Source organism: Ammospiza nelsoni, chromosome 7 (assembly GCF_027579445.1).
Source record: "Ammospiza nelsoni isolate bAmmNel1 chromosome 7, bAmmNel1.pri, whole genome shotgun sequence".
Classification (NCBI taxonomy): domain Eukaryota; kingdom Metazoa; phylum Chordata; class Aves; order Passeriformes; family Passerellidae; genus Ammospiza; species Ammospiza nelsoni.
Window position 1 is genome coordinate 24,552,229 of NC_080639.1, and position 14,137 is coordinate 24,566,365.

Genomic DNA, 14,137 nt, shown 5'->3' on the forward strand with positions numbered 1-14,137 from the left:
GATCAGCACTGATGTCCCATGGTGTGGGACACCCCTGGAGTGACACCTGGACAGGGTCCTGCCTGCTCCACTGTCCCAGGCTGGCCAGAGCAGACACGTCCTGCATGCATGGTCTCAGACACCCAGCAGGGTCCTGCTCACGGGCTGGACAGCTTGGCCTGCACCAGCCTGAGGCAGGAGCTGGCGCTGTTCTCCCACTGGCGTGAAAACATACCAAACCTCCCTCCAGTTTGTTGCCAGCAGCCACAGTGGGCTTACCAAGGTCTCCCCATCCATGGTCCTGGCTGGCAGTGCCTGGAGAAAGTGGTGAGAAAGAGCCTGGGACAGTTTGGACCCAGATCCCCACCGCATCATCCTGCCCTGCTGGGGGACGAGGCAGACACAGGGGGGTGACAGGCAGGGAACAGAAGCAGGACAGGACGGCTTAGTCCAGGAGGCCAAGCAGAGCTAAAGAGCAGCCCAGTGGCGAACCTGGAGCTGATGCAAGGTGTGCAGGGTCTGGGATGTGAAATCCAGTGCCAGAGTGCAATGCCAGTGCTGGCACACGTTGTGCCCTGGCTGGTGCTGTGCCCAGTCCTCGTGCCCGTGCCTGGTGTGCAATGCCCAGCACCCACTGCCTATGGATGCAATGCCCAGGATATAGCAGCACCTGGTGCCACAGGCTCCATGGTGCCAGGGCGATGTACCACGCCAGTGCTGGCTGCCAGCTGCCACGTGCAAAGCTCCACCAGGCACAACACCTGGCACCCAGTACCTGCTACGGGGCACTGGGCACCGCTGGTGCCATTTCCAGCACCCAGCACCCGCTGCCTGATCCGTGATGCTGCTGAGCAGTCACCACTGTCCAGTACTCGGTGTGCGGCTCATGGTGCCCAGTGTGCCGCACCGAGTACGTAGCACGCTGCAGCCGGTCTGCGCGGCCCGGTGGAAGGTGTGCCGCAGCCGGCGCCCGGCGCACGGTACGGACAGCCCCGTGCCCGGTCCCGCTGAGCAGCAGCCGGTACCCCGCACCCAGAGCGCAGCAGCCGGGGCCAGCACCCGTTGCGCAACGCCGCGGGTGCGCGATTCTCTTGCCGGTGCGCGGTACCCGGTGCGCGATGCTCGGTCCCCCGTGCCCGTGCCCGGTCACCGCCCCCGCGCCGCCCCCCGCACCGCCCCCGGTGCCGCCCCCCACCACCCTCGCTGCCTCCCCGCCCCGCCCCGTCCCGTGCGCTGCCGACGGAGCATGGCGGGCCCGAGCGGCGGGGCCCGGTGGCCGCTGCTGCCGCTGCTCCTGCGCCCCCGCCCGCCGCCGCCGCGCAGCAGCCCGGGACCGCCGCGCAGGACCGGGGGCTCGGCGGCAGCGGCGGCGGGGCCGGCGCGGCTGAAGGGACCGGAGGAGCTGCCGGGGCCGGGGCTGCTCCGTACTTTCGTCTGGCTCTTCCTGCGGGGCTACCTGCTGCACACGCACCGGCTGCAGGTGCGCCGGGGCAGCCCGGCCCGGGGTGCGGGCGTGCGGGGCTCGGGCTGCGCGGGGGCCTGGCCACCCTGCTCGAGGGCGTAGCGGCGGAGGAGGGTTCGGAGGGGTGCGTGGGATGGAGGGGCTGCCGCGGGGGCTGCAGGGAGGGTGCTGGACCCGGGGCTTTGCAAGGGAGGGAGTGGGTGCGGGCTGGGGGCAGGGGGAGATGCGCTCCGGGGAGGGGGTGAGCTGCCGACAAGTGACGGCAGGGAGCTGAGCGGGGGCGGCAGTGCCGGGGAGCAGAGGGGCTGGGCGGTGGGGGGCACCCGGCGCCATAGGGTGATGCTGGGGGCAGCAGGCAGAGAGGGGCCAGCAGAACCGAGTGACCTCGGGAGGGTCCAGCCTGCCCAGGGCTGTTCCAGCATCCCCGAGCCAGCCGGGCAGCTGAGGGCAAAGGTTTGGGGGCATCTCACAGGGTCCTGGCATCCCTGGGCTCGCCGCTGTGACAGCTGGAGGGAGCAGCGGTTTTGGGTGCAGGTGGCTGGGCTGGTTTTTGGGCAGATGATACAAGACAGGGGAGGGGTAGGCAGAGATATTTGTTTTCTTCTCTCAACACTTCCTCATACGTCGGATGAAGCAAGCAATGGGCTTGGCTGGCTGCAAGCCAGGCGGCATCTTCCAGCGCCCTGGAGCTCTGACCAGCCCGAGGAGCGTGCAGGATCAGGCCTCCCTGGCACCCCAGAGCACCAGGCACTGCTGGTTGGAGAAGGGACTGTCTCAGGACAGTGGGGTTTTGGGGTGTAGGCACTGGAGCTCCCTCCTGCCCTTGGGACACAGCCTGGCTTTGCAGAAAGATGCCCACATGCTCTGGAGGTGCCTTTCCCCGTATCCAGGCAGCTCTAGCTCTCCAAGGCCTGCACTGTGTCAGGTCCTGGCTGCCAGCAGATGCTGGTGGGCAGGCTCCAAGCCGGGGCATAGCTGCCCCATGCCCAGGAGCTGCCTGCATACTGGGGCAGCCATCCCTCCCCCTCCTCCTGCCACCATGCATGAGGAACGAGGAACATCTCCCCGTGGTGACGAATCCAGCTGAATCCAGGCATAGGCTGCGATGCAGACAGTCACCAAGGGAGATTGTACCACGTGCATCCCCGCAGCCAAGGGGAACGGGGACCAGGGCTTGCCTGCTAAGTCCCCTGCATCCCCCCATGCTTGGCCATGCTCTGCAGGGGCTCTGGCAGTGCCTGGGTGCGATGGAAAGTGGCCTTTGGACGTGGCCCTGTGCAGATCCATTTGCAAAGGGCTGCCCAGCTGCCCCCAGGGGATGCACTTGGAGGTCACGGTGCTCCCGGCCAGGGCAGCAGGCATGGCACCTGTGGCTGCAGACAAGGAGAAGGGAGCTGCAGCCAACAGGGCCCAGAGCAGGGCTGATGTTGGTGAACATCCCCTAGCTGGCTGGTGAGCCTGTGGCCCCAGGGCCATGCCCTGGACGTGACAGCCTGTTCTGGGAGCAGCCCAGTCATGCCCTAGCCTGGTACTGTCCTCCCACTGCTGATCATTAACCATCCTTACTGGGTGGTGAGTTCAAGGACCCACTCAGTGACTGTTGTCCCCAGGTTAAGCAGAGCTGGGGCCATGCTGGAAGCAGCAGGACTTAGTCCTGCTGGTGGTTGCTGCAATGGTCCTGCATCTCAGCACACTCCTGTGCTTGGCAGTTGTCTCTGTGCCTGCTGTCCCTTCTTGGTCATCCTTCCCCAAAAGACCCACCAGGCTGTCTCTGAATCTCTGGGGTGGGTGAAGGATGTGCCAGTCTGTGCTGAGGGCTCAGGTCCTGGTGTACTTAGTGCTGGGAGAGGAAATGAGCCTGGAGACACCAGCCCAGGCCATCTGCAGAGCACTTCAAGGATGCTGCCAGCTTGGGGGCATCAGAGGCAGGTGCTTGAGCTGAGGTGATGCTGAGGGGTCCATGGGATGGGTGCAGATAGGCACATTCAGGGTTGGAGCTGGGAGGATCTGACCCAGCTTGTCCCATTGACCCTGCCATGCTTTGTGCATCACAGGTGATATCCCGACGCCTCTATGGACCTATCTGGAAGTCAACCTTCGGACATTATAGGAACATCAACATTGGGAGCCCAGTGGTGCTGGAGCAGCTGCTGCGGCAGGAGGGCAAGTACCCAATGCGGAGCGACATGGCGCTCTGGAAGGAGCACCGGGACACCCGGCGCCTGCCCTACGGACCCTTCACCGAGTGAGTCCCGCCCTGGCTGTGCTCTCTGGGCCAGCACACATCTCCTGCCCCTCCCCTAGGTGCAGGGCCCAGGTGCCCGTTAGCATTACTCCCACTCCTGCAAGCTGCCTGTCCCCACCAAGCAGAAGGGCATGGCCATGGCAGGCAGAATGACCCCTGGGATGGCTCCAGCCTGGGTAGGGAGTGTGCACACAGGGATTGGGGAACTGCTGCCAGCCACTGCCCCCTGCCCGTCCGTGCCCCTGCCGCTGAACCTCGTCCCCATGCAGGGAAGGGGAGCGCTGGTACCGCCTGCGCCAGGTGCTCAACAAGCGGCTGCTGAAGCCCTCAGAGGCGCTGCTGTACGCGGATGCCATCGGGGAGGTGGTGTCAGACCTGATGGTGCGCCTGCGGGAGGAGCGGAGCCGCAGCCCCTCGGGGGTGCTGGTGGGGGACGTGGCCAACCTGCTCTACCGCTTTGCCCTGGAAGGTAGGGGTGTCCTCTCCCTCACCCCCGCCCTGTCCCACTGTTCCCATTCCGCCAGAGGTCTGGATGCTGTTTGTCCCCCACAGGCATCTCTTACATCCTCTTTGAGACCCGCATCGGGTGCCTCAAGCAGCAGGTCCCTCCTGAGACCCAGCACTTCATTGACTCCATCAACCTCATGTTCAAGAACTCCATCTTTGCCACCGTCCTGCCCCGATGGAGCCGCAAGGTGCTGCCCTTCTGGGACCGTTACCTGGACAGCTGGGACACCATTTTCGCCTTTGGTGAGCGGTGACAGTGGGGATCCAGTGTGGTGGCACTGTACTCCCTAAAGACCCTCAAAAGCAGGGCAGTCCCTGGCCAAATGTCTTTTTGGCAGCCCTTGCTCTGTCAGCTCTGGTTCCTGCTCTCTGTCCCTGCAGGCAAGAAACTGATTGACCGAAAGATGGAGGAGCTGGAGGGGCAGGTGGAGCGTGGCACGGAGGTGTCTGGCTACCTGAGCTACCTGCTGGCCAGTGGCAGACTCAGCCTGGATGAGGTCTATGGCAGCGTGGCGGAGTTGCTGCTGGCTGGTGTGGACACGGTGAGAGCCAGGCAGCTGCTGTCAGGGGATCCCTGCTGTGCTCCATGCCCAGAGGAGCCCATGGGGCCATGCTCCACCCAGCCCTTGTGAGCTCTAGCCAAGTTGGGACTGATGCTCCACAGGGGCAAACCTTCAGGAATTGGTCAATACAGACCCCATCCTCTGCTCTGCTTTGTATCCTGCTCCCTGCCTCCCTCTCCCCTGTGCTTGCTGCCCCTCACCCCTGACTTTTCTGCATACCAGAGCAGGGACTCTCTGGTGCCGTACTGATGCTGTGCTTGGCACAAGGCTGCTCAGGTACTGGCCCCAGTTTCTTCACTCCCCCTCGTGCTCCACTCCCCAGACCTCCAACACGCTGTCCTGGGCTTTGTACCACCTCTCCCGGGACCCAGACATCCAGGAGACCCTGTACCAGGAGCTGAAAGCTGTTGTGCCTCCCGACCGGTTTCCTGCTGCTGAGGATATCCCCAAGCTGCCGATGCTTCGGGCCATTATCAAGGAGACTCTGAGGTACATCCCAGCCTTGTCCCTGCCCTGAGGTTCTGGTCACCAGCCCCTTCTCCAGGGGAGATGCACCAACCAGGCAGGAGGCAAGGCTGGATTTCAGTCCCTCTGGACTGTGAATATCCACCTCTCCCCTGGGGAGCTGCTGAGCCTTGTCCTCATGTCTCATCTCGCTCTCTCCAGATGAGTTCTGCTCCCCCACTAACTCTCTCCATATCCCAGAGTCTACCCTGTGGTGCCCACCAACGCCAGGGTCTTCTATGAGAAGGACATTGTCATCGGAGACTACCTCTTCCCCAAGAATGTGAGTGGGGCCCATGCTGTGGGGACCCCCTCTGAACTCAGTCGGGTCATTAAACCCCAGTTTCCCCCTGCAGACCCTCTTTGTCCTGGCGCACTACGCGATGTCCCATGATGAGACCTACTTCCCCGAGCCCGAGCGGTTCCTGCCCCAGCGCTGGCTCCGGGGGCACGGCTCCCCTCACCACCCCTTCAGCTCCATCCCCTTCGGCTACGGGGTCCGTGCCTGTGTCGGGCGCCGCATCGCTGAGCTGGAGATGCACCTGGCCCTTGCCAGGGTAAGTAGGGATCCCTCCACTTCGGGTGTCTTGCCATGAGCTAGGATATGCATCCCAGAGAGTCCCTGAGGCACTGCCAACTCCTCTTCTCCCCACAGATGATCCAGGCATTTGAGGTGCGGCCGGACCCTCGTGGCGTAGAAGTGACATCTGTGTCCCGCATTGTCCTGGTGGCTGACAAGCCCATCAACCTGGAATTCATCGCTCGCCCGGGAGCCCCCTGACTGCACGTCCACCCCCACCCTGGGTGCCAGATGGAGATCCCCCTTACTGCCCCACAAGGAGGACAGGAAGGCATACGCCTTCCCTGGCCAGCTTGGGCCAGGGGGCTCACAGCCCCGCAGTGGGAAAGGTGGGGGGGATGAGAGATTGACCCAAATCACCCCTGGGCCACTAGTAGCCCCTTGCCCAAAATCAACAGGAGGCTGGGGAAACTGCTGTGCCTTTGACACACTGCAGGGGGGTTGTGTCCCACCCATCCCGTGCCCAGCTGGGCTGTGTGAGGAACCCGGGAGCTCTTTTGGGGCTGGGGGAAAGCAGGGAGGGGGCTTGCAGCCATTCGGTGTCTCTTTCGTCCTGTCCTTGTGTAGCTGCGCGTGGATCTGTGCCTGGAGCCAGGACATCTGGGTCCTCTCTGAACAGCTGACCTTGGCCTCAGAAACTTCTCTCTGCCTCACTTTTCCCCTTGCCCCCAGGGGAGGGTTGAGTGCTGGTGGTGTTTGGGGTTTGCGCCTTTCCCAAGGGACAGAGCCAGCCATGGTCCTGGGAAAGCCCAGCAATAACACATTCCTCATGATGGGAGGAGGCCTGTCACCACCCAGGACTGGTATTGCAATCCCTGGCAGAGCCAGCCTGCTCAGGAGAGGTGTTTAGTTCCTGGGACTTTCCATGTCAGCCTTTATTGTGCTGAGATGCTGATATGGGGTAACAGGAATGGCAGGGCTCACTGCAGGCAAAGCAGGACAAGAAAGATCAGCTCAGCATCCCCTACCCCCCAAGCCAGGACCATTGCAAGGTAGCAGTCACAGGCACGGGATACATTGCCTTTTGCCCAGAGGCCTCGAGGGATGGGGCATGGGACATTTTTAACAGTGAGCCCCTCATACTTTCCTGCTTCTTGGACTGAGGGAAGCAGCAGGCAGAAACCTTGCTGATACCAAAGCTTCTGTCCCTCAGTGTGTCCCAGAAGGGACCTGCACACCACCAAGATGATTAAGACTGCATGCCCTGTGTCCCCATCCCGTCGGTTCTACCCCCGAGTTACTGCTCTGCCAGTGCCAAACTTGCTGGCAAACAGCCAGTACCTCTTCCCCAGCCTGGTTCCCTCCAGAGGAGTCATGCCCAGCTTTACCCCAGAAAGGCAAGAGGCAATTCTTCGATCAGGCTGTTTTGTTGCAGCAAGGCTGAACAGACTAACAAATAAATAAATATCCCCTGCCCACCCCAAAACGTGCACAGGGTCTCCATGCAAGTGCCCATCCCACTGCCAGCTCTGGCATGGGCTGTGCCTCTGCCAGAGAGCTCCAGCCCCATGTGACCCTAAAATAAAAAAGCCTGTGTGTGCAGCTGAGCCTACACTACCAGGCACCAAGCACAGACAGCGGGACTGTGTTCACTAGGAGGGAGCCACAACAGAAACACTCAGATCCATCAGCAGGATGGCAGAGGGTGGCTGGGTCCTCTGGGGCTGTATGGGGCTCTGCCCAGCTGCAGGCATGTTGCAGCCCCTCTATGACTATAACTATGTTGCAGCATAGTGCCCACTGAGCATCGCTGTGTGCTCACTGGCAGGAGGCACCCCTGGGTCCCATTGTCAGTGTCTCTGCCTCTCCAAGACCGGCAGGATCTAGCCCTGGACTCAAGACGAGCCCAAGGACTGGGGTGAACAGGCATGTCCTCCCCACAGAGAGCCTTTGGGCCCAAGCCTCCTTCTCACAGGTCATGCAGGAGATCCCCAAGTCAGACAAGACTTGGCATTTCCCTGGTGTCTTCAGAGTGAGGATCGATTGATGCCTGTGGGGCAAGAGGGCATGTGAGACCATAACCCCCAATGAGTGCTGGACTGGCCACCCTGTGACATGGCCCCTCCAACACCCCAGTGGACACTGGGGTCTTTCCTCCAGTCCTTGCTTGTATGCAAGCCCTGGGGTAGGAGGGAGGGAAGCTTGGCTGGCATGGGACATCTCAGTGGCCCCCTGCAGCTCCTGATACAGCCGCCCCTGTGGGCATCAGGGACAGGGTGAGCAAAGGCACTGTGATAGGGGGAGGGGAGCAAAGGGGATATTCCATTTGTGGCTAACACACACCATTCCCAGTCCCCTTCTGTGCAGAACAGGTGGACATTGCTAGGGGAACTGGTATGCATGGGCCTGTCCCAACCCATTGCCCACCACCACCCCAAAAAGCATAATTACCTTTGGGAAGCAGTTGGGAACTGGAGCCAGCTCCCCCCTCCTCATTTCACCCCTACAGAGGTGCGACAGTGAGTGCCAGGACCATGCCCATCCATAGCCAGTGAGGATTCACCAGGCAGTGGGTGAGCAGAGCCGGCTGCAGGTGGCCAGGCAGTGTGGTTCCAGTGCCACCTGGGAGTGAGCCCTGTCTCTGGAACAGACAGTTTTGGGGCTGCTGCAAGTGGAGGGGGTGGGGGGCTCTGCCAGCTGGAGCCCATGGGCTGGCCACATTTTGTTTATGGCTGGTGGTGGGCAGCAGGTCCGGGGTGTGTGAGTGGGGGTCTGTCCGTTCTGTGTCCCTTGGGAATGGCACTGGAGGTGCTCAGGTCTCAGGAGGGGAATGAGGCAAGATAAAAAATAGGCTTTTATCTTGGGGTGCATCACACCCCAAAACCCTCATCTAGCCCAAAGCCCAGGGACCTGCAAAACCTGCATTCCACACGCTGCCTGAATGGGATTCTGGCAGTGTCTCCATGGAAGGTGCCCTCATCCTTCCTCACAGTCATCAGGTATCCCTGTGATCCTTGTGTACCCCTGGGACAAGCAGCCTCTGCATCCTGCTGTCCCCACCTGGGCACCCAGTGCTGCCAGACCCCAGCCCCAGCCTCCTCCATCCCCCAGGATCACTTTGGATGGGGCAGGGGCAGAGGCAGGAGCCCCAGCAGCAGGGAGGGGACAGGCACACGGCAATGCGGGGGTGGCGCCTACCTGAAATGGAGAGAAATTGAGGGTGCAAGTGGAGAAAGATGGAGCACCGTGGGCTAAGAGTTAAGAGCATCAATACCTGCAGGAGTGAGCACAAGGGCCTGCAGGATGTCAGAGAGGGACACGATGCCCCGCGGGTAGCGGTTTTCATCCACCAGAACCAGGCGATGGACCTGTGGGTGCAGGCAGAGCATCACGGGCAGGCTGGGCAGCTGGCAGCCGTGGCTGGCACAGGGCACCCCGGCCTGTGGGTGCAGGCAGAGCATCATGGGCAGGCTGGGCAGCTGGCAGCCATGGCTGCACGGGGCACCTGGCCACTCACCTGCTCCTTGGCAATGCGGTCAATTATGTCCTCCATGGGTTCATGGGGGTAGCAGGTGAGGACCCCCTCCAGGCAGACGCTGCGCTGCCGCAGCGCCTCCCTCACACTGATGTCCAGGTTGTTGTAGGTCTTCTGGGCTGCCAGGTGCTGTGATAGATGTGTCCCCATTCAGCACCCCAAGGTGTCCTTGCACCCCATTCTGCCACAAGAGAGGGGACACCGAGCCCAGGAGATGCACAGAGAAAATGTGCACTGGCATGTGCATGACAATGCATGTGGAGTGGTTGGCATGGGCACAGACAGGTATAAGTACCCCACCAGTGCATGCAAGGGGCCAAACTTGAGCCTGGACATGCACACACGCAGGGTACTCACAATGACATCAAACCGCGAGTACAGGCCAACCACCTGCCCTGCAAAGAGAAACAGAGCAGGGGCTGCAGAAGGAGCTCTAGGTACCACCTGCCATGTTCCTCCCACACCCAAGGGGCAGCCCAAGGGCCAGGAGAGGGGTTTTGGGTAGGGATGGTGCTGGAGCTGCTAGCAGAGGGAGATGAGGACGTCACATTTTCCCTCCCCAGGTACCAGCATCATTGATGACAGGCAAGGCGGAGACACGGCGATCCACAAAAATCTCCAGGGCAGTGTGGACTGGGGCAGTCTCAGCCACGACGGCCAGATCACGGAAGGTGCCAATGCACAGTTCCTGCACTGTTTTCTTCAGGAAGCGTGGCTTGGGGATGGTAGAAGCCTTCAATGGGACAGGGCAGGGCTGGGCTGGCACCTGCATGTACCTTGACCCCTTGCCTGTGACACCAGCCATGAGTGTGCACAAACAGCCCCAGCACTCACAAAGATGTGGAGGAACTTGAGGATGCGCTTGTGCGTCAGGATGTGCAGGACATTGCCTGAGACAGGCTCAATGACAGGCAGGCGGTGGATCTTGTGCTTGATCAGGGAGTAGACAGCATCGAAGAGGCTGTGGGTGATGTGGACATCGTGGTGGGACAGGGCTGTGTTCAGGTGCACACACCCCACTGCAAGGGGTGTGCTCCCCCTCAGTGGACAGATTCTCACCTATTGCTCGGTGAGATGTAGACCAGTGGCTTGAGGGAGCCCTGCAGGTACACCTCTGCCAAGGGAGAGAGCTATGAGAGGAGGTCCTCCAGCCCCCTCTTGCAGCCCATCAATCTCAGAGCCCACCTCCATGCCCTGTGTGACAACATCAGCCCAGCCACCCACATGTTTTTTACCTCTCCAGGTCTCAATCTTGTGCTCCTCCACCTCGTAGATCTGCACCTGGAGGCAGGGAAATGCCCTGGTCGTGATGGCTCCATGGGGGACTGAGGGCACTCTGAGACACTGCCCCCTTCCTTGGGCATCGTGCCCCATCACCCAAACACAGGGATTAAATTTTGGGGGCCAAGCAGGGAAGCAACAAGTAGATGCTGATCTGGCCTGGAATCATCCCCTGGTCATTGTCTAGCAATTAAGAAGGGACCAGGAGTGGTGGGGACAGCCACTCCCTGCCCCATGCGTGTCCTGATCCCCCAAGCCCTCCTCGTGGCACTCACCAGAGGTGAGCGGTAGTAGCGGTGCAGGATGTTGATGAAGTCAGTGATGGTGAGCATCCCTGTGGAGACACGTGGGGCTGGCAGCGCTGCCTGTACCCGCTCTGCCAGGCAGGGGCTGGGGCCAGGCATTGCTTCTGCCACTCACCCACAAAGCTCTGCGTCTTGCTGTCCCAGAGCGGGGCAGCACGAACCCCGTTGGCCACCAGTGCCAAAAAGGCTTTCTTGATCTGCTGGCAGAGTGCAGAGGGGTTCAGAGGATCCCCAAGCTTGCTTCTTCACTGCCCATCCCCACTCATCCCCCAGGTTATCACCTCCAGGGAGATGTCAAAGACAACGAGCTTGCAGCTGGTGGGGATGGCATCATAGCAGCAGTGGCTCCTCAAGAAGTGCATATAGACCTCAGCATCAGGGGTCTGAAACTCAGTCTCTGGGCCCAGCCCCAGTATCTCATTTCCCAGTGTGAAGGTGACAGGTCTCCTGTATTCTTCCTCCTCCTCTTCCTCCTCCCTGGGGCATACAGCCTTCGGAAACCCTGCAGGCAAAGTCAGCCCAGCCCTAGCCAGTAAGCTGAGCTGCTAGGTCTCAGCTGCTGGGTCTCAGCACCCTCCTGCCTGGGGGGAGCAGGGGATGCTGCTGACAGAGCCCCCTGTTCCCAATTCCACAGGAACAGTTCTCCATAGCTGTTCTCCAGCCTGGGGCAGACTCCAGCTGAGGAGAGGGGTATGGGCAGGGTGGGCAGAGAACCAATGCACTTGTCACAAGGTAAGGCAGTCCCCCCTCCTACATACCTAGACTCTTCCTGCTACCCACCTTCCTCCTCAGGGCATGCAACAGCATCCAGCAGCGCCACCTGAGAGGGCACACAGTGAGCAGGGGTCAGCAGGAGTCAACTCAGTCTTTTCCCCACCCATGGATTCTGCCTGCACCCATCCAGCTGCTCTGCCCACCCAAGCCAGGCAGAGAGAACTGTCTTTTCAGGGTGCAGATGTGGGCACCCCCCACCAGCCCAGGACCCCCAGAGTCTCCATGGCAGCTCCAGTCCAGGACGCCCAGCTTGTCCTCCTGCTCTGGGGAGACAGCAGGGCTCTCCAGAGCAGGACAAAGCATGGATGGCAGGATCTCCTGCCTTCTCTCTCGGCTGCTGGAGCCAAGCATGTCCCACAGCGGCTCTGCACCCATCCTCTCCCAATCCGAAGGTGTAAATTCCATTCTCACTTCTTCCTATGCAGAGAGCCTCACCAACCCCATTGGTCCCTCCCGGGGACCAGGTCCATCCCAGGAAACCTATACTAAACAAAGCAGCAGCCCAAGGAAGAAGGGAATACACAGCGCCGGATGGCTGACCCCGTTCCCCCAGTCCCCAGGAGACCCTATTTAACACAGTAGCACGTGCAGAGGGAAGAGCTACCCCAGCCACAAGTCTTCCTGACAGAGCCAAAGTTTACAGCCACCCTAAAATAATGAAGGCACAGAGACGGGGACCACCACTCCCTACGGAGCCTAGAGCCAACACGGAGAAGGAAGAGACCCTGCACCACCTGCCCCGACCATTCCCAAGGGGCTTGGCACAGCTGGGACAAGGACGTCCTTGTCCCCAGGGCTGCATGTCCGAGGGAAGGGGCCCGTCAGCCGCCCACATTCTCCCGCCCCCGGGGTGGCCTGTCCCCAGTCGGGGGTCTGTCGTGCCGCGCCCCCCACCCAGCCTTACGGTACCTGGGACGCGGCGGGGCCACGGAGCCGCTCCATGCTATCTGCGGGGCAGCGCTGCTATTCTGGGCCCGCGGCTGGCGCGGCCCTGGCAGATAGAGTGTCAGCGAGCAATGCCAGCCATGCCCCCACCGCCACCGCCGCGGGGGGGGGACACGGCCGACACCGCCGAGCAGCGCCCGCAGCCACCGAGCAGCCTCGGGCTGAACTAGGTGGTGGCGGCCCCGGGGGCAGCGCTGGCCCTGGGCACCCGAGGGAGGGCGCGATGGAGAGATGGCTGTGGGCAGAGAGCGGAGGGACACCCCGCTCCGCGCCCCCCGTCCTCCAGGAGCGGTGCTCCGCGCCGTCGGGACGCGGCCCAGCCTGCCCGGTGCTGCCCGGCCCCGCCGCGGTGGGGGACACAGCGTTCCCCTCTCCACGGGGATGCTGGAGAATGGCTGGATCCAGCCACGGGCTGGGGGGATGCGGACCCTTTGTCCTCGGCGCTGCCCAGCCCTGCCTGTCCCTGCCCCGGATCCTGCTGCAGCTCACTGTCCTGCGGTGACCCTGCTCCCACGGCGGGGACAGCCCGACCTGTGGGGTAACCTCCTTCCTTGCCGTAGGGCCATCCCCTCCTGCTCGCCCTCTGCCCGCTCCCGGCTCCGATTTCTATTTCTGGGAGGCTGTGGGCTGGCTGCAGGGTTGGTGGCTACAGGGCCAAAGGGACAGCTCTCTGGCTGCAGGGGACAGCTGGATACAGGCCCATGGCAAGGTACAAGGAGTTCCCTGGTGCTGCCTCAGAGCAGGCAGGAAGAGGAGGGATGAGCTCGGTGCTGGCTCACAGGGTGGTCCAAGTCCCGCAGTGGTGCAGGGGCCCATGGGGCCAGACCCTTACAGCTGTGCTGAGCAGAGCAGCCTGGCTCCAGCCTGGCCATCGTGGGTGCTGGCAGCAGGGAAAGGAACAGGCATCTCCACTTTCGGAGGCTATTTTCAGGTGCTGGAGAGAAGCCGAGGAGAGATGAGATTGTCGCCAAGGAGACCAGAGAAACAGGGCCCAGTACTGGGAAATGGTGGGCTGTGAGGAGAGGGGAGGGAAAGGCTCTCTAACAGACCCAGGGCCCACACATCAGCACCTCCTCTGGGCCCCAAGAACCTGCCCATGCACCCAGCATTCACCTACCATACTGGGGGGACAGAACCCTGAAGCAGCTCAGCACCCAACCCTTCCTACCCCCCTTGTAAGGTTGGACTGAACTGTTCCCCTTGATTAACGATGCATGGGATAGTTGCTAAGACATAAGAAAGACTCCAGACCAAAGCAGTTATGCTGGGAGCTGCTTTTCCATGCAGGAGGGTATGTTCACCTGCCACAGGGCAGCAAGAATTACCCCAAGGCCTAGGGAGGACAGGGAAGTGGGTGGTAGCACAAACCCTCCCTGTATCAGAGCCTAGTGAAGCATGGGAAGGGGTGAGCTTCCCACCAGACCCAAAGAGGTCAGGGAAAGGAAGGCAGATGAGAACCAGAAAAGTAGTTGAGTGTTAAAATTTAATAGAAATCCTTGAGAAACAAGGGGAAAATA

General features: G+C 61.5%; 2 protein-coding genes across 3 annotated transcripts; one reads left to right on the forward strand and one right to left on the reverse strand.

Annotated features, from left to right (window-relative positions):
• Positions 1–1,225: 1,225 nt before the first annotated feature.
• On the forward strand, positions 1,226–7,266 carry LOC132075371 (sterol 26-hydroxylase, mitochondrial). Its single transcript, XM_059475741.1, has 9 exons — positions 1,226–1,459; positions 3,496–3,686; positions 3,956–4,155; positions 4,239–4,436; positions 4,575–4,735; positions 5,079–5,245; positions 5,462–5,543; positions 5,617–5,817; positions 5,916–7,266. The coding sequence occupies exons 1-9, from the start codon at positions 1,226–1,228 to the stop codon at positions 6,039–6,041; spliced, it is 1,560 nt and encodes a 519-aa protein (XP_059331724.1). The 3' UTR covers positions 6,042–7,266.
• Positions 7,267–7,405: 139 nt separating this feature from the next.
• Positions 7,406–12,617, reverse strand: PRKAG3 (protein kinase AMP-activated non-catalytic subunit gamma 3). Of its 2 annotated transcripts, none has more exons than XR_009418774.1 (12): positions 11,660–11,676; positions 11,183–11,403; positions 11,017–11,101; positions 10,872–10,930; positions 10,551–10,596; positions 10,375–10,429; positions 10,150–10,276; positions 9,883–10,048; positions 9,673–9,710; positions 9,298–9,444; positions 8,979–9,148; positions 7,406–7,830 (listed from the first exon to the last, which is right to left on the reverse strand). XR_009418774.1 is itself a non-coding variant. In XM_059475742.1 (12 exons), exons 1-12 carry the CDS (start codon positions 12,615–12,617, stop codon positions 9,032–9,034), a joined length of 1,131 nt encoding a protein of 376 aa, XP_059331725.1. In that variant the 3' UTR covers positions 8,919–9,031. The 2 variants fall into 2 exon arrangements, 1 of the variants encoding a protein (XP_059331725.1); XM_059475742.1 differs by lacking the exons at positions 7,406–7,830; positions 11,660–11,676 and adding exons at positions 11,682–11,721; positions 12,585–12,617 and having other exon boundaries at positions 8,919–9,148; positions 11,017–11,098.
• Between the last annotated feature and the right edge of the window lie 1,520 nt (positions 12,618–14,137).

What these genes read in the sequence shown, in the direction of transcription:
- LOC132075371 (XM_059475741.1), top strand. Translation starts at nt 1,226, where the DNA reads ATGGCGGGCCCGAGCGGCGGGGCCCGGTGGCCGCTGCTGCCGCTGCTC. An exon ending in CCCTACGGACCCTTCACCGA is followed by an intron (nt 3,687 to 3,955) that starts GTGAGTCCCGCC and finishes GTCCCCATGCAG; the next exon opens with GGAAGGGGAGCGCTGGTACC. An exon ending in ATTATCAAGGAGACTCTGAG is followed by an intron (nt 5,246 to 5,461) that starts GTACATCCCAGC and finishes TCCATATCCCAG; the next exon opens with AGTCTACCCTGTGGTGCCCA.
- PRKAG3 (XM_059475742.1), bottom strand. Translation starts at nt 12,617, where the DNA reads ATGGAGCGGCTCCGTGGCCCCGCCGCGTCCCAG. An exon ending in GTGGCCCCGCCGCGTCCCAG is followed by an intron (nt 11,722 to 12,584) that starts GTACCGTAAGGC and finishes GTGCCCTCTCAG; the next exon opens with GTGGCGCTGCTGGATGCTGT. An exon ending in CAAGACGCAGAGCTTTGTGG is followed by an intron (nt 10,931 to 11,016) that starts GTGAGTGGCAGA and finishes GTGTCTCCACAG; the next exon opens with GGATGCTCACCATCACTGAC.